Source organism: Electrophorus electricus, chromosome 14 (assembly GCF_013358815.1).
Source record: "Electrophorus electricus isolate fEleEle1 chromosome 14, fEleEle1.pri, whole genome shotgun sequence".
NCBI classification, from domain to species: Eukaryota; Metazoa; Chordata; class Actinopteri; order Gymnotiformes; family Gymnotidae; genus Electrophorus; species Electrophorus electricus.
In genome coordinates this window covers 15,570,574-15,588,900 of record NC_049548.1, presented here as the reverse complement: position 1 = coordinate 15,588,900, position 18,327 = coordinate 15,570,574, and the positions used below count along the sequence as shown (strand labels likewise).

The 18,327-nt window shown below is 38.4% G+C and overlaps 1 protein-coding gene across 5 annotated transcripts; it reads right to left on the bottom strand.

Moving 5' to 3' along the window:
* Positions 1–205: 205 nt before the first annotated feature.
* mapk8b (mitogen-activated protein kinase 8b) lies at positions 206–12,134 on the bottom strand. 5 transcript variants are annotated; one of them, XR_003410303.2, is made up of 13 exons: positions 11,990–12,073; positions 8,669–8,845; positions 8,435–8,564; positions 7,817–7,875; positions 7,328–7,466; positions 6,919–7,084; positions 5,631–5,702; positions 5,095–5,277; positions 4,614–4,738; positions 3,844–3,907; positions 3,424–3,501; positions 2,845–3,138; positions 206–1,670 (listed from the first exon to the last, which is right to left on the bottom strand). XR_003410303.2 is itself a non-coding variant. In XM_027005052.2 (12 exons), the coding sequence occupies exons 2-12, from the start codon at positions 8,788–8,790 to the stop codon at positions 2,990–2,992; spliced, it is 1,287 nt and encodes a 428-aa protein (XP_026860853.2). In that variant the 5' UTR covers positions 8,791–8,845; positions 11,990–12,134; the 3' UTR covers positions 206–2,989. The 5 variants fall into 5 exon arrangements, 4 of the variants coding, with proteins under 4 accessions (XP_026860853.2, XP_026860851.2, XP_026860854.2 ...); XM_027005052.2 differs by having other exon boundaries at positions 206–3,138; positions 11,990–12,134; XM_027005050.2 differs by lacking the exon at positions 5,631–5,702 and adding an exon at positions 6,355–6,426 and having other exon boundaries at positions 206–3,138.
* Positions 12,135–18,327: the final 6,193 nt, after the last annotated feature.

The following is an 18,327-nucleotide window of genomic DNA, read 5'->3' as shown; positions in this document are numbered from 1 at the left end:
TCACATACTAACTTACACATTTGACCTACCTGTTTACAAAAGCTATATCTTTTTTTCCAGCATATGGAATACCAGCCATCACTTCTCTTCACATGGCAGATCATAATGAAGTGGATAAATGGCTATAAATTGTTCAGTGAAGGTTTTCAACATGGGTTCCTCTCAAATTTGTGCTTCAGGAGACACAGGCAGACAAAACAGCATGTCTGAAACAGAAGTATTTATTTGTAGTACATGTTGTAACATTGGCATTGTGAGATCCCAGTGCATGTATTCTATTAGTGCACTTCACATTGTGTGTATGCAGTAAGGTGCACACACAGCCAGGAATTCTTAACTACTTGCAGGGCCAGTATTGCTAGCAAAAATACAGTCCAGCTTATATAATTTGGCTTCAGGCATAACATAAGATCCTTCACACCCACCCCACCCAACCTTTTGGCCTTAACAGAATAACCCAATGCGCTGAATCCTAGTCCTAGATCATCAGTTTTGATAAGACAAGTTAACTGGAGACAGAGATGATCATCCAAATGCTTAAAAATAAAAACCATGAAATGAATTTAATTGGATGAAAATTAACTAAACCAACAGTACCAAACAGTTCTACATACAGCTAATACACTGTAGCTAGATAAAACTCCTACAACTAAGCACAGATAGCATAGTATTGCACATGATCTGTAAAAAGAAACAAAGAAAAAAAATACCCTTAAATTTACATTACAGAGATTTTAAATCTAGATGAAATATACATACTGTACAAAACTAGATGTTTCCTACTATTAACAATAGTTTACTTTCAAATAAATAAATAATGGAATCTGTATTAACATGTCCTCAACATTTCAACATTTAATACACGGGCAGCTAAATATTCAAGAACTTTTAGAAATTTAGACTGAGGTAGTTCATCAAAGTCTACATAATTAGAATCATAATGTAATTAGTACATGACAGAACTGTAATTGTAATTAAAGCAAACTCAGCACAAAACCAATACCGTGGTTATCCCTACTGGTGGGTAAAGAACAATAAGAGCACTTATTGTTTAAAAAAAGAAGTAAAAGCTAACAACAAAAATGTAGAAACTTGTTTTCCCTCATTCAAAATGAATACAATTTGTTGGCCAACTGTTCAGCATTCAATTCCCATTCACCTTTCCAACATCCTTCACCAGTCACAACATACACAAACGTTCAATAACTTGTCATTTTACGTTCTAGGAAGATTTCATTTTCAACACCACCACATCAGCATTAGCATATGCTGTAGAACCATGCATGTTTTCATTAAGTAAAGCTGCGAACCATGTACTACTATCACTGCCAAACATTTAAAATTCAGTTACTTTGATGAAAGACCCTGCTAAAAACTGCCCTGCTCAAATAAAAGAACTACGTTACATTAAGTCACAATATCCAAACATCCCATCATTCCAACAATCTTTAAATTTCATACTAAATAAAAAAAATAAAATAAAATAAAAATTTAAAAATACATGATCCATACATATGAACTGTTAAATTCATAATCCAGTCTTGAGGAATTAATTAGGTTTTAAGAACAGTCCACCTGAAAGAGTTTTCACTTTCTCCTTTTATGAGTTATTTGCAAATGAATATTTCACCCAGGCACTTCATCCTTTTATAAGCAAAATTAAAATAGCTCTGGAAAAAAAAATTGCATACAGTTTTAGAATGTAGCACAGACATTGGTTGTGATACTGTTGCATTCAAAGTAATTGTGGGAACTGTCAAGGGCATGCATACATACATGCATACAAGTCTAGTCATAGCTTTGCTGACAGTATTATAATGGAGCTGTACTCTTCCATAGTTATTAAAATGTTATTAGGACGTTTGTTGCTGAAAATATATGGCTGTGTGCTAAATCATCAGAAAATAAAATGGGTGAAAGCAGTCCTTTCAGTATAGTCTTCTAAATTAGATTAGATTATGTATTAGATTTTATCATATTCCCAAACAATGCCAAAACATCACTTAAGATTTTTTTCATTTGTACTGTTGTTCATACGTCTGACATTTCATCCTCCAAGTCAAATACCATCTGGTATCAAATAAGTGCACACAAGAATCTCAAAACACTCACTGATATATTCCAGTGGTGGGATGCACATTAAACTAAATCAAATAATAGTATAATCTTCAACCTTTATGACCTTGTAAAACTTTTATATTGCCCACTATTTTGTATTATTTATTTGTTTAAAATAATTTACAGTCCAGATCATACAGCAACATTTGTGAAGTACTGAGGCTGAAGTATTTATAAAAAATAAAAAATAAAAAAAAACAACACGCACACACGAGGACAAAATCAGAATCTTAAACACTAAAAGAATCTGAAGATATCCTTTGTAAGATAATATCGAATGAGTGGACTGATATCTCTGAAGCATGAAGTTATGCGACAGCCGATATCCTAATATTTTCTTAGTAGACAAATGATGAAGCTAGAACTTCAGTCAAACAAAATGTGTTCTGTACACCATCAGCGCCAAAACACAGAAACAGAATGGAAGAGCTCTTCATCTCCCAACACTGGTGGGAGGGTGGAGTCATGCAAATAAATCTCAACTCTGCTGACGTTCAACTAAATCACAGTGAACAGTGCTCACTGCAAAGTAAGAAGTTCAAAACCACCTTAAAATGAGATTTAGAATACAGTCTTGAGAAATGACCTCAGAGCAGTCTTCGACTGCATGGGAAGATGTAGTGATAGCTTCAATCAGACACCCAGTCAAATGACCTGAATTTAACGTAATCAAAGTAATGCTGGTTTGGTGTAAAAGCTTTTAAAGGTGCCCTCAAAAACTCTCACCTTATTCTGCCTTTCCCAATGAAGAAACTGTTCGTCTGAAATTGAAGGGCGGGGGGGAGGGCATCTTTCTGAAGTGGTGTAAACTGGTGTAAACTCTCTGCCAGTGGACATAGGTGGAAGCGGGGACAGGGGAACAGGACGATGGTCATCTGCAGCAGCCCAGCGGCACGGCAGAGGGCTCCAGACTGCTGTCCGTCTCCGAGGCCAGCGTGGGGTCGGTGGACATGGACGACGCTTCATTAGCAGATGTGCAGGATGTAGAAGGGTGATGGGAGCCACCCATCACTGCTGCACCTGTGCTATGAGAAACAGAGAACATGAGAATATCAGACTGGGAACTGTACCAAGAAATAGTAATCGGTTTTCATTCTGATTCCAAAACACCTTAAATATATATGATTATACAAAGTTTAAATTGTGACAATTACATGATAAAACAGCACTTTTTTAAACATTATACCACATAAAATAAAAAGGCCCAACAGACACAGACACACACACACACACACACACACACACACACACACACACACACACACACACACACACACGTAAATAAGAATGCTTTTTAAAACTAACCTATTGGGGCGGGCTGTTCGCGGATAACCCCATTTTTCGAGCGTTCTTCCCAGTCCAGCACCTCCTTATATATTAGCTCTGAATAGGGAGCAAAATTATGGAGAGGAGAGAGAGTATGGTCAGAAAATCCACTGGACATTTTTTATAAGCACTAAACTGATAAGCTTCTCTGTGTGTCTTCAGAAGGTTATAATGAGCAATTAGCAGTTCTTCTCTTGAGACTTATCATTTCAGTAAAAAGACATACAGTGATTTCACAATTCCTCAATTATAGTTGCTTCCTAAAATGTGCAAAAAAAACCAAAAAAAAAAAAAAAAAAAAAACAGTCAATCCCAATACTTCGTTTCATCTACCCCCCACATCTACAGGGGAATCCATGCTACATTTCTCCAGCAATAATGAAGATCTTAATACCCTACCTTTCCACTCCTCAACAGTGTGTTCTCTCTCATCCAGCTGCTTGTCTGTGATCAGCGGTGGGGGCTAGAATAGAAAACCAGTTCTCATTCAGACACATTTACCAGTGAATCTACTGCACGACACAAACGTGCCCATTGGAGCAATTTTGCAGTTGACTGGTATATGAGCAATGATGGCATTAACCAAATGACTTATTTGCAAAATGCCCAGACAAACATGAATATAGATTTTTTTTCTAATGTATAGAACGATTAATTTCGACACGCAATATTTAAAATCAGAAAAATGCACAAATCATATCAAAAATACAAAAAATGTATTAATCATGAGAACCCATAAAAAGGCCATTTCTATTCTGCACTGCTGTAGAACACTCATTCCTGATGCTGTCTGAATCAAGCCTGAACAGACAGACAGCCGTACCATCACCTTAAACATTTATCCATGTGCTTCTTACATCTCACTGTGACTGGTGGATGTGCCAGTGGATGTGCATCTACACAACGCCTGTGGAAACTGCTTAGCTTGGTGCAGAGACCAGCTGCTGATTGTGAGAACGCTGGTGTGACAACACACGGCATGCTGCACTGGCTACATGGGCCAAGGAGTCTGGCAAGTGGTATGGCAGAGAAAGCACCCCATGCTCGGAGCCTCCAAAGGCAGTGGACGTCCTACCTCTAGACTGAACATAAAGGCTGGCCCAACCATCGCATGGGCTACATCGGGCCCCCGCCCCTTCCAACCTATCAGCTTCCAAATAAATACTTACCGCTTCCACTTCGGATGGATCGTACCACACATTGATGTAGGGGTGCTGAAGGGCCTCATCCACAGAGATCCGTTTGGATGCGTCTATTACCAGCATTTTAGAGAGGAGGTCTCTGGCCTGGCTCGCTGCAGAGGAAATGGAGGGCAGTTGAGGACTGATATGAAAGAGCACTCTCTGTCCTCTTTGTCTAGCTTCTTCAGACAATTAGGTTACTCAAGTTCATCATTGTTCATTGAAAGGAGACAAAACAAAGCACTATTTTTAATGCCCATTTGGGAAACCTTTGTTCCTTTGAGACTGCTCATACAAAATGTAAAATTAACAATTAATAAAGGCAATCTAGAATCAACCTGCAAGTACTGTAATACATGATAAGGGTAAGTAGTTTTCTTTCCGTTAGCAGTGTTAAAATGTAAGAATAAGTACTTTTTAAACCAGGAAACTATACATGTAGTGTGAAGGGAAAATAAACCACCCTCACCCTTCAGTTTGTTGTGGTCGGAGTCAGCAGGGAAGAGCACATCTGGGAAGAGCTTTTCAAAGCTGTAGCCTGCATAGCGTGGCCTGTTCTCGACATATGTCCTCACCGACTGGTTGAGTTTCATCATGAACTCCGGAGACGGCGTGCCCAGCTGCTCGATCACCTTATTCCACTGGTCAATGTCTAGAGTTCAATCAGCTCAGGAAAAGAAAAAAATAACCCACACACTGGCAAAGACTCAAGACTGCAAGGCCAGTCTGAGCACAATGACATTTACATTCTCAGAATCTGGCAATGTTACCAGGGTAATAATTAGCAAAGTGAGGTCAATGCTGATTCATATTAACATTCTGTATGTGTCAAGGTTACTCCACCAAAGTAAGCTTCCATCAAGGTGAACACTTGAGAACAAACAAGGTCCTACAAATAACCCTGCAAACCTTAGCAGTGCAGGATGTATGGGGGGGGGGGGGGGGGGGGGGGGGGCACACACATACTAACGCAATGGAAGAACAATGAAGTACACGTAAGGATACGATCTGTGCCTGGGAACAGCACGCTGCCTCTGACCATTTCGGCCATTATGCAGCCAATAGACCAGACATCAACTGAAAAATGAGATGACAACCCAAATTATAAAGGCAAAACCACATGCTTAAATGCAAACAAACTAAAATAGCCAGACAAGGTGATGGAGATGTAATTTAAGAAAGACAAAAAAAAAAAAAAAAAAAAAAGACATGCAAATAAAGATAAAGATAAAGTATTATTCCTTAGGTCCACAGTTCCTAAGACTTGGTAAGGGGGCAGGACATTGACTCCCAAAGCCTGCAGAAACTGCATTGTAATGATAGAAAATGTAGTGAATGCAATGTTGTCGGACAAGACATGGAGACGCACATGCTGACGTGTCACAAAACACAGAATCTTTAAATATGCTTAAAGGAAGATCAGATATGCTGTTATTGCAAAATGTACACAAGATCAGTGATTCTTTACAAGTGTCTTAAAATGTCTCAGTACAACTCTCTTGCAATATCTATATTTTGTACAGGTTTGCAAAACAGGGCCAAGTTAACAGCTTACATTTATCTTTAAAAAGATCTTTTATGTAACAATGTGATGGTATGTATGAAATGTGTTGAAAAGCTATTTATGAGACCAAATGATATAAGCTGGGAACCCAATGCCAGACAGCCATTACAAGGATACAATCTTTCCCTGGGAAAACTCAATGCCAGACAGCCATTACAAGGATACAATCTCTCCCTGGGAAAAGGATTTTGTGGCGAACCATTTCTGCCATTATGCAGCCCACAGCCCATATATCCACTAAACGTGTGTAGCATAGGAGGAAGAAGAGAACATACTGTGTGAACAAAACATCAAGTCCATTGCCATGGGTTCCTGCTCCATTATTCCAACTCTAACTGTAGCGCCTAATTTTGTGTCAAACACTCCTCCAAACTACATCCACCCTCAGGCCAATTTCATGTTAGAAGACAGGGCTTGAAAATCGTGGCTCCTTGCATGTGCTCACGGGCCATTTTGGCTGGACAATGTTAAGTGCTAGCAAGGGATGTGTCCAAGTGAGAGAAAGCCATGCATAAACCGACTCCGACACAGCCCAGCTCGGACCAAGGAACCTGCACAGAGGCCTTGGCTGCCAAAATGCAATAGCCACACTGAGATTGGGAGGTGTGAGAGGTGCTTGTGAAGGTGTGACCCTGGATGCTGGAACAGGAAAGGAGCAGAAAAGAGGGTGTGTCTGGGCATGCGGCAAGGCATGAAGAGGCTATGGCATGGTGCCAGCCTGGCACTCACCATTGGCTTGGTAGCCCATGCCCAGGATGACCTCGGGGGCCCGGTAATAGCGCGTCACCACATAGGGAGTCATGAGGAGGCCCGTGGCAGCTGTCCGGGCCAGGCCAAAGTCCAGGATCTTCAGCGTGCAGTCAGACTTCACAACAATGTTGCTGGGCTTCAGGTCCTGGTAGCAGAGATGGACGTTGAAGGACATGACAGATATATCAGTCCAGTTGAACCAACTCATTCACATCCAAAACTCACAAGGGGCTTGAATGTATGTATTCTAGAGAATGTCATGTATCTGACATTAACACTGACATATATGACTGCATGAGCAAGCTAAAAGAACAAGAGGTTAAAAAAAAAGAAGGGGGGGGGGGGGTGCAGCAAATATCCTTAACTATGATAAATACTCAAGACTCACCCTGTGTATGATGCCAGCAGCATGTAGATGCTTGATGCCACAGAGCATCTGGTAGAGGAGATAAGACAGTCTTTCATGGTCCAGCTCCATCTGGATCACCTGGCAGAGGTTGGCATCCATCAGCTCCATCACCAGATAACTACATATGCAGTAGCAGCACAAGATCCATTCAAGAACAAAATCATTATACAGAAGCAGGAAGGAATAAAATATGCAGAGAACAAATGAGAAATTTAAGTGAGATTTTAACTGCAGATTGTGCATCAATACTGCATTACTTTCTTCTATGCAGCAGTAACGAATGTACAAGTCAGCCAATAAACTTGTCAACTTCATCCAGAGATGAGCATATTCACCCAAGATCAATTCTGTTTCTAGATCTTTTTATGCGTAATTGGACTCAGAGAGAAGAACAAACTGTACCACTGCTGAGTTGCTTCTCGCTGCATGAATAACTTCAAACTCAGTCAAAAACAGCACATAACTCACACATCTTGAAACTCTTCAAGCGTCTTCTGTGGTGTGAATACATTTAATAGGCCAATGATCTGTGAAAGGCAATGAAACATTTTTATGAATGTGCTCCACGTCACACTGCTCGATGTTATGCTTTAAAACAAAAATATTTTTAAAAAATAAATCTTGGCTAATGGATCAGTAATGTTCATGCAACACCCAGTGCATATTAAATGTGGACGCACCCTTATAAGCAGGTATAAAGCGCCTAAATGCACAGGCATAATAGCCTATGTGACAGGCCCTATATAAGCCTATATTCTGTACATGCATGAATGAACTGACAAGTAGACAAATGCACATGCAAGAGCTCTCTCCGCACACACCCACACACGCGCAAACACAAACACAAACACAAACACGTGTACTCCCACCCTCACGTGCACACATTTAACATTTATGGCATTTGGCAGATGCTCTTATCCAGAGTAATTGACATATTTATTATGACAGTATATGTGTGCTCCCTGAGAACTGAAACCATAACCTGCCCAACCAGGTGAGCTACAGATGCAGACACAGACAGACCGAGACAAAGACAGACAGATACAAAAACAGACACACACAGACAGACACAGCAATGCTGCTTACATTCTTGTGGTTGACGCACTTCATGAGCACCAGCTCCCTGTAGGCCCGTTTTGCATGAGTCTGGTTCTGAAAGGGTCGACTGAGTTTCTTAATGGCAACATTTCTCTCCGAGATGTGGTCATATGCTGAGCTAAAGAAGAAAAGCACTTTTACAAATATTTTTAGTTGCCCAAGGAGAGCAAACTGGCATTTCATATTGTGCACAGAATTGACTGCATAACTCTCATAACATACCAGACGATGCCTTGTGCTCCAGATCCAATGGGTCTTAAATTTTGATAGCGCTTCAATACAGTGAATGTTGAATCTCCTACATCTATACTATAATACTCTTTCTCACGCTTATTCCTATTCATGATGATATTCGCATTAATTTTGTCTTGGGCATTCAAATGGAACTTGTGACAAGATCTGAAAGACAAAGACATAGTAATGTTGATGGTTCTTCTGGACATATAGCAACAAAAGATGAATTTGCTGATGGAGGATAGCACTGAAAACTATATACCAATGGCTGGACATTTCAGAGTTTATATGAGTGTGTTTCAACATGGTACCTCATTCTTCAAATGAACACAAGAGAACAGTGGTAGGTACTACATCCATAATGCACATGCTACTCTCCATGAGTCTAAGAGAGATTTAAATCAAGTACACTTTAAACCTTTAGTGCATTGCAACACTCATGACAGAGCTGTGCTTTACTGTTGAGGATTACTCAAACTCACCAGCCACTTATTAGAAACTGTAAATTATATACTTGTACGGGTACAGTTACAGTCTTAACAGTCTATATACTATATGTTTCCATACACTGCTTTTGTTAGTCCTTTACTAGCCTTTTATTGATGGCTTCTGAACACAGGGGTGCTGTTGGCTGGATGTTTTGAGTGACCTATTCTAACCATTACAAAAATGCCATTACCATGTGAGCATTAATGCTCTATTTAAAACAGCCAGACACCCAAATTCTGCATAGTCAGCAAAGGTCTGTGGTGAAAAACTGACCACTGATGAATTAGGTACAGGGCAGCTAATTAATTGAGTATATACCAACATATCGGGTGCTGTCTGTACTAGTATACTTAAAAATGTACCTTCAAGAAGGGGTCAGTTAGTGTAGACACCAGGTAGATATTTCTAATAAAGTAGATTGTAGTGTGAGTGTATATTAACACTAATGTACCAATTCTCTGGCCATGTACCACAAACGGAACAGCACACATCCTAATTATCTTACAGTATTTCTTAGTGTACAACCTGTAAGTGAACACCAAGACCATAAAAAAATGCAAATTCAACAGAAACTTTATTAGAAACACAAACCCATGAACTGAGAGTTACTGGAATCTTTGGTATCAATAATACCTGAGTACCTTATGGCTAATATAAGCTGGGCTAAATACTATTGTTGTAGTGAGTGTTTAAGTTATTTAAGTAGGCAAACCCTCTTGAGACTAAACTGACTGGTCCAATATAAATGACCACTTTCTTCACATATGTGAAAAGACAACATTTGGTTACTCATATTTTCCACATTTCCTTTTGTAGTATACAGTATATAATTTGGCCTATAACATCACATATGCTTGAAAGCCCCTCTAAACACGCACATGAACACATTGACCCAAGCACAGACACCAACATAAGTACCTGCATGAGTGCACACCAATCAGCACAGGCGTGCATTCACACACACATCCCTCACTCTTGCTTTTCCTCTCTGTCTTTCCAAGCAAAATGATCCCCACACCCTCAGAAAAAAAAGGTATGTCAAAGGCCTGGGGCTCATGCATGAGCTGCAAAGCCTAAGGGAAGATTTCCAATTTTTTCACTACATGCTTTATTGAGCCAAAGTAAAATAATGAGAAAGCAATATGAGCACGTGTGCATGGCCAGCAGAAACAGGTCCGTTTCATAAGGATTGTGTGTCATTTTGCAGACAAACAGTCCTGTTTCACAATCAAAACAGACCAAGCAACCAAAAGCAATGAACTCATCTGTGCACTCATCTAGGGTTACAGTATGAAATATATCATTCAAGATACATCCCATTGCCTCAAAAAAAAAAAAAAAAAAAAAAAAAAAGATTACTTTCATTAGACAATATCTAGCTGTTAAAAAGTACTTTCAGTACTAGTTCCTGCTAATTTATCAAAATCAGTTGTCAAAAGAATATACTTGGATAACACACACACACACACACACACACACACACACACACACACACATACATATACATATACATACATATATATACATATACATATATATATCCACATAGTTCAGCACTGGCATGCTCCCAATACCCTTAGACAAAGGCTAATGTAACTTAAAAATAATCAAACTATTTTTTGAAACAAAATCTGTTCCAGTCTAACACACACCATTGAATCAAGACACCTTGCCAGACCCACAGTATGCAATGTTTCGCTGGACCGCTGAACAAGTTTACATGCATGAGGCAGGTGCATATCACTCACTAAATTATATATAAAATACATACACTCAGAAGAACTCAGGGCACCAAAATGATTTCTAAGAGTCGCTGACCATAGGAAATGCATCTCCCCAATGCAGCTTCTCAGCAGAAACACCATGGTTGCATTGTTATGTCAAAACCCCAAGGCAAGGCAACATAGCCAATACAAGCCCAACCTGACCTGCCGAAACACACTGCGCATCCAGCACGTTTCATCCAAAGCAAACGGGTGCATTTTCTACTAGCCTTCTAGCACTGACCAAAGATCATTTCGTACCGGCCTAAATGCAGAACAAACACCGACCTCTAAAAATATGCTTCTTGAAGTGTTACTTTCAAAGGAAATGTCAAATAATTGACAAGGACATACAGCACAGATTTTGGACTAATCGTATTTGTTTTGCTAGGGTTCCGTTTAGCTCTTAGATATGTTCCACGTCCACCTCCCATTTTGAATAACCACAGATAATCATTCTAAATTATCTAAAGGTGTACAGACATACTGCCATGAGCAAAACAGTAAGCCTTCAGATACAATCAAGTTTCCCTGTCGTTTCCTAGCTGTTTCCTGTCAATATCACGGCTAACATGGAAAACTGCTAGCCACGCCAACAGCCATCCCGGGGTAATCTAAAGCATAGCTGCTGGCTTTCTAGCTAGCTAATAAGGATTAACCAAATGTTAGCGGATTCAATTAACTTTAGCTAACCATGTCTCATATGAAGCTACTTCGTTAGCGGTTGGCTAAACTGGCTAGACTGCATAGAAACGATATATGCTTGGACACGTAACGGCAAAACGCCTCAAAAGTCGCTAGCTAGCTATCTTAACATATATAACAGCAGGGATAAATGGAAGCTAGTTAGCTAAATAGCTATCACCAGCTAACAAATGGTGCCACATTCACCTTTAGCGTACTCTTTGCTGGCAGGCTAGTGCGTTTAGCCTACTACACGTATTACAACAATCAGTAATCGGTAGCTAGTTTGCTTAGCTAAGCTAGCTGGTTCATACTCATACTCTTTCCCACGACCAAAAAAACAAAAAGCTCACAATAAGCAATGTTTACTTACCCTCTAAAATATATTTGTTCCCACGGACAGAAAAGGTTATATTCTTTTTTCTTAAACAAACACAACAGAATATTTAATATTCCAGCTATGTTCCACTTCGAGACAAAACCCTTGCGTCCACTGCGCTTCCTTCCCCTGGCAGGCCAGGATCTGAGACTCGTGTAATACGTCACGTAATCTTTGCGTTGGTGTGACATAAGCAGTTTCTGCGATTTTATGCTAATAACTGTGGACGACCACTCGAATAACCACGCTGTTTTAGTGAACCTTTGTGGACTGTTTGTGTGGTGTCAACCATCACGCTAAACTGTGAGCATAGAAACTGCATAGCACCACAAATACATGTAATATTATACCGATGATCATATATGCATGTTTATAATTTAATTAGACTAGTTGTAATCATATGCCTATGAGAAGCAAGGCTATTATATGGCTTGTTTCATATACACAGGTAATTTAGATTGCTTTGCATAAACAGAGTATTGTGACACTACCATACACTACCATTGCAGAGTACCTATGTTTCAATAATTAACACTGGGACAGATTTTTAGATAGTGTTACGTAGGATATCCCAGAATATAAAAAAAAAAACAAAAAAAAAAAAAACTAATTTATCTTCATGTACTTTTTCACAGGAAAGAAAATCATATGCGACTGCTTGTTGTGTTTACATTGTTACATGTTTATACAGTATTTTGTTCTGCAACTGCTTCCTGTTTGATCCAGTCAGAACTCTTGTTTTATGTAATAACTTGAAGTGGTGGACATCTTGTATAGAACCAAGGCAGAGGAACGCTTGCCAGTCAAAGGAGTATGATCCTTTTTTCCCCTCCCCTTCCCCTTATCCTCTCTGTACTCTGTGCCCATGCTTGGTCACCAGTACATCCATATATTCAAGCCCACCTCTTTTAAAAATGAGGGCTGCAGCTGGGGGTTTGGATTCTGTGGTTCCTAAATCCTTCAGTTTGCTGGTATTTTAGTTGTTATTCTTATAAGTAATAAAGATTCAGACTCAAGGATTATCTGAATTAGGTGGTACCGTTCTTTATTGCAGATTAAAGATAACATGCGTTTGAGGCACGCTCCAGAGAATGACTGATTTACACAAAGAAAATCCACTTTTTATTCAGTTTTCAGAGGGATGAGGTAATTGTCCCTCCTTTTTTTTAAATTCCAGTCTGAAGTTACCACCTTTATGTTATATCCAAATATTCATTATACGGTCATTATGTACATTGAAATTTGACACCATTATATGATAGATTTTCCTTTAAAAAAAAAAAAAAAAAAAAAGATCTCATTTACCCTCCCCTAAACTGATAAGTAAATTTTATGTATCACTTAGTACTTAATACAGCAACAAACCAGAATAATCTGCTTTACTCTGCACAGTGGCCTTGAATCTCTCTGCTCCGTGTCCCCAGATGCCCTTAGGGGCATTATTAAAGTATCTAACTGAATGAGTAGACTTTTCTGCCTGCCTGGTTGTCACGGAACGCTCCCCTTCCACTGGTCACATGGTATGGCCTGCCGCTGGAGTTCTTCACTGAATGTGTCTTGTTTGTAACCATGCCTGTGTCAAACAACGGGACTGGTAGATATCCTGTCAGGTTGGACGTTTGTATATACATACTGTATAGAGTTGAGTCATGGGATGTCAAGGACCAGTTGATACTGCCCAAGTCTTTGACCATACCTTTTCTTAAATAATTCCATGACAATCCCCTGGTAGTACATCTAAGCAGAATGAAGGCCCTTCTGAAAATCCTTCAGGTCGCTTGGTGGACAGAAGTATGTAAAGATGTGTGCTCATATCTCAAAGAATGCCCAGTCTGTCAGAAGTACAAGCCATTTGGTACCTACAGAGTACAAAGATTAAAGAGCCAGGTTATATCCTCATGAGACCTTTCCCCCCAAAATAAGGGGGAATGTTTCTATGTTTGTAATCAAAGATTATTCCTCTAAATGGGTTGATCTTTATCTAGGGATAGACAGCTTAAGCCATCATATCTGCAGAATCCTAAGAGATTTTCACAAGATGGGATGTTCCAAGATATGTCTTGTCTGAAAGTGGGCCTTAGTTTCTCAGCTAATTGTTGTGTGATCAGAAGCACCATGGTCCTGGAGGAACATTGTTTCATTTTTGATGTGTACTTGTATATAACTGAAATGACAATAAAGCCTTTTCAAGCTTGAACCTTGAACCTTGAAGCACCATTTCCTACTACACAAAGCAGGCAACTGATTTGTGATTCAGGACATTGGGGCCCGGGGCCATTGCGGGGCTCATGAGGGTTGACAAACTTTAAACTATAGCAGTGGAAATGTGAAAAGTTCGCAATGACAGTATGAGACCTGAAATCCCTAAGGAGCCCCGCCTGACCACTCATTTCCATTGCCTGCATGCATAATTAATAATGACAACAAAGTGTCAACAACAAAAGCCAGTCAGCAAAAATGAAGAGGAGAAAATAAAGAATGACAGTGATGAGTGAAGCAGATGATAACGATTAAATATAACACTAAATAACTAAATGCTGCTAGTCTGGCCTTAACTGTGGGGGAGTGTAACAGGATAGCGTGGGAAGATCAAACAGAGGGTGATTCCAGTAGTAATTATGCCAATAATGGAGATTTATTTTCCTCAAAAAGTCCAGTGACAGGGGCATGATGGCAAAAGTAGACAAAAATTAAATTTCCACAAAAAATAAGGCAACTTAAGGTGCTCCCAATTATGGCATTCAATCAATACATCTCTCTTACATTCCATCGCCACTCCTTATATTTAATCTTCGCCCCTTAGACTGTACCATTCTAGATACCTAATTTATTAAATTCATAATATCTCTCCCCTATGGTTCAAAACAAAGGCTATCATTTCCCATTATCCAAAAATTATCTTATTAAAATAAATATACCAAATATCCAAAAACAGAACCATTAATCACAATTTTATCCTCCCCCTTTCTATTTGGAAAATTACCTGCTTCAATAACGTGAACCAAAACTACAGCTCCCTCAATTCTGGGCACGACTCTTAAGTCGTCCCCTTACAACCGCTGAACAAAACAAGTGCATGCTTTGAACCCAAACTCCCGTTACCTTATTATAATAAATATATCTACATCTACACATATACATTAACTCTAGTAGTTATCTACTCATATACATTAACTCTAGTAGTTATCTACACATATACATTAACTCTAGTAGTTATCTACACCTACACATTAACTCTAGTAGTTATCTACTCAAATACATTAACTCTACTAGTTATCTACTCATATACATTAACTCTAGTAGTTATCTAGACATATACATTAACTCTAGTAGTTATCTACACATATACGTTAACTCTAGTAGTTATCTACTCATATACATTAACTCTAGTAGTTATCTACACAGTCAGTTGGCCACCCTGAACAATGTAAGACAGTTACAATAACTTTACAGAACTCCAGCAAATGGCAGGTTTGTTCCCTCTAATAGAGGTGTAATTGAAAGAAAAGTCTTTCAGCCCCTTGTATTGTCCGCATTATCCCTCTAATATTCGGCTCTCCTGTTTGACCACATGAAACGGGCCGGAGTCCTGATACAGGGAGATACACTTGAATAAAATAGCTTCCACTAGAATTACATTCTTTCTTTTGTTTACTTTGACATTAGTTAACCTAGCTAGCAGAGCATCCTAGTGTGTCCAGCACTGCTGGCCATGATGTGAGTCAGAGACAGGACACCGGCAGTTGACATGTTAGAGTAGCTAACATATAAATAATGAATTTGCTTTTTAATTTATTATGTCCTAATGCTAAAAAAAATCAGGGAGTGTACTGCTAGCATGAGAAAGACTTTTTCTTCAGACAGCCTTGCTGAAAACGCAAAATGACAGTAAAACATATGCTGAGAGATGATCATTGCATATGTGCATCATCATTTTAACTCCAAAACTGTGTCCATATGTTTGTTTTAAATATAAGTGTTAATTTGGAATCTACATGGCAAAGTCTCAAGTTTTAAATGAACTTTTACAGTGTTAATTTGTCCAGCTGCACCTGGACAATTCCCTGTGGATGTTAATTCAGCAGTGTAGATGTTACTTAATTTGGGATGGTGCTATTTGGTTTTCACCTAAATGTGAATGTTGAGCATTCTGTAATCACATAATTACTAGGACACTAATAAATTATATGAAGATTTACAGACCTAAAAGCTTTAGCTTCTTTTAAAATTTAGAGACATATGGCTTTGGTTAAAGATAAAACGTTTTCAATTTCACTTGTTCACTACTCATTGTTAATTTTTTCTATTGCAATGTTGCCAAGAGTGAATTTATAAATATTATTACTGTCCAGCCAATAGCTGGAACAACAGAAACTTGTCAGTCTAGTTTTATACATATTTCCATATATATTTTGATCTTTTATATAAAAAACAATAATAAAACACAAAAGATATTGTTTCAAATGACCCAGAAGTGTATGACTAAGTGTTTTTTTCAAAATGTCCTAACATTTAGGTCAGAGCAGAGAGTGATTTATAAATGTTAATTTCTTTTGGCTACGATAAAATGCTATACTCCTTAAACATAGTGCAAGAATTGTCACAAGTCATATAATATATGTTCGTTGATAAATGGCACTGTTCTTACTTTCTCTGTAATGTCTTTCTGGTTGTGACAAATTCATCACCCCATTTTTCCAGTCCTTTTGAAACTAACTTGTATTAAATAGGTGGCTTCCCCACTGAAGGAGTTCAGTAGCAGATAGTGAATGGGTGCCTTATTCTGATATGCTCAAGTACCTCTCGCTGATGCGGTTAAAGTCACCTTATGTTTCATGTGCTCTTTGATGCTGTTACCGTGCTGGCAGAATGGAGGGAAAGAAGGAAGGCCATAGCAGTGCCTCATTAGTGCAAATCTTCAATCTTTATTGGCTGACTAATAACACTCAAATACAATTAGAGAAAATATATAAAAGACATTGACATGGTCTCTGTTGTAGGAATATGTGGCTGTTGAGCATTTCCTCCTGTTTAAAATTTGAGATGTTTATTTGTAAACCTTGGATGTGGGATGTGGCTTTGAATTGAGAATACTAAGCACTACAATGCTGGAAAACATTTCACATGTTAATTTTCTGTGATTCATAAGTTTGTGTAAACATAAACCATTTAGGAACTGTGACAACAGAGGGTTTCAGATGACAACACACCTAATAAAATGTTTAATGTGGATGCTTGGCATCTTCTGTGATAGCAAGTCTCAAGGCTACACTGTTGTTATACTGCAACAATTATCTGTTGTTAATATTGCCACAATATTGGCAAAGGCATCCTTACTAGGGTAGATTTATGACACCAATACATCATCAGAAAATACATTAATTGGCTTTAATTAATGACATTAATGGTTTTCGTTATTCCAGCAATAAAATAATTTTAAACACCACACATTGTATAGCAATCAAGAAAACACAGGGAATGGAAATTGCTTTAGTGTAATAGATTGTTTCCTAAACTTGGTTTGTGTATAAAGAGGATATACAGCTTTAAGTTAGCAAGACCAAAGCAACTTTAACAAAAAAAAAACTTTCTTGCATTCTCTATATATTTATATTTACACAGAAAACCAATTTAATACAGTCCTTGTTCATTGTGTAGATGGTGTTTTACTCTCTAGGGATGCTGGACTGTGGATATTCAACTTCGTCAAAATCAGGTAAGTAATTAATCATCTTTAATGCTTAGGAGTAATATTAGTAATAATTTTAATGTCAAAGAACTTTTAAAGCAGTGTAACATGACCAACACTTCAGAAGCATTAAGAATTTACTTACATTTGCTTTTGTTTCTTTTTGTGTGTGTTCACAGTTTGAGCAAGTTTCCTTCTACTATTTGTTCATGGAAATATTACAACAATACCACAAATAGTATAGTTTCACTACATCCTTTTTTACTGACCTTTGGTTGAACAGTTTTTGCAAGCCTGACACCTTTGAACCTCCTGGATGCAAGGTGTGAGTTATTTTTACTTTTATACTCCCAATGCTTGTTAAGCACAATATAATCTTGCAGGTGTGAAAATAAACTTAGCTCATTCTAAGACCCGACAACTGCACGTCTCTCTTCTTGTGTGGTCTCTTTGAGTTCAAGTCTCTCGCAACAAAACAAAGTGAATACTAGTCATTTTCCTAATACTGTTATTCTCAGTACAGAGAATTGTAAAAAGTGAAGATATTGCCATGCATTGTTACCTATTTTAATTACTTAAATCTTACTTATTTTGTAATGTTATTTCTATCTGTAGCCTTTCCAGCTGAGCCACCACTTGAACA

Excerpts from the sequence above, each read along its gene's own strand:
- mapk8b (XM_027005052.2), bottom strand. The coding sequence starts at position 8,790 with ATGAATAGGAATAAGCGTGAGAAAGAGTATTATAGTATAGATGTAGGA. Across the intron at positions 7,085-7,327 it reads CTGCTGGCATCATACACAGG|GACCTGAAGCCCAGCAACAT; the intron begins GTGAGTCTTGAG and ends CTCTGCTACCAG. Across the intron at positions 3,139-3,423 it reads CGAACAGCCCGCCCCAATAG|GTGCAGCAGTGATGGGTGGC; the intron begins GTTAGTTTTAAA and ends CTCATAGCACAG.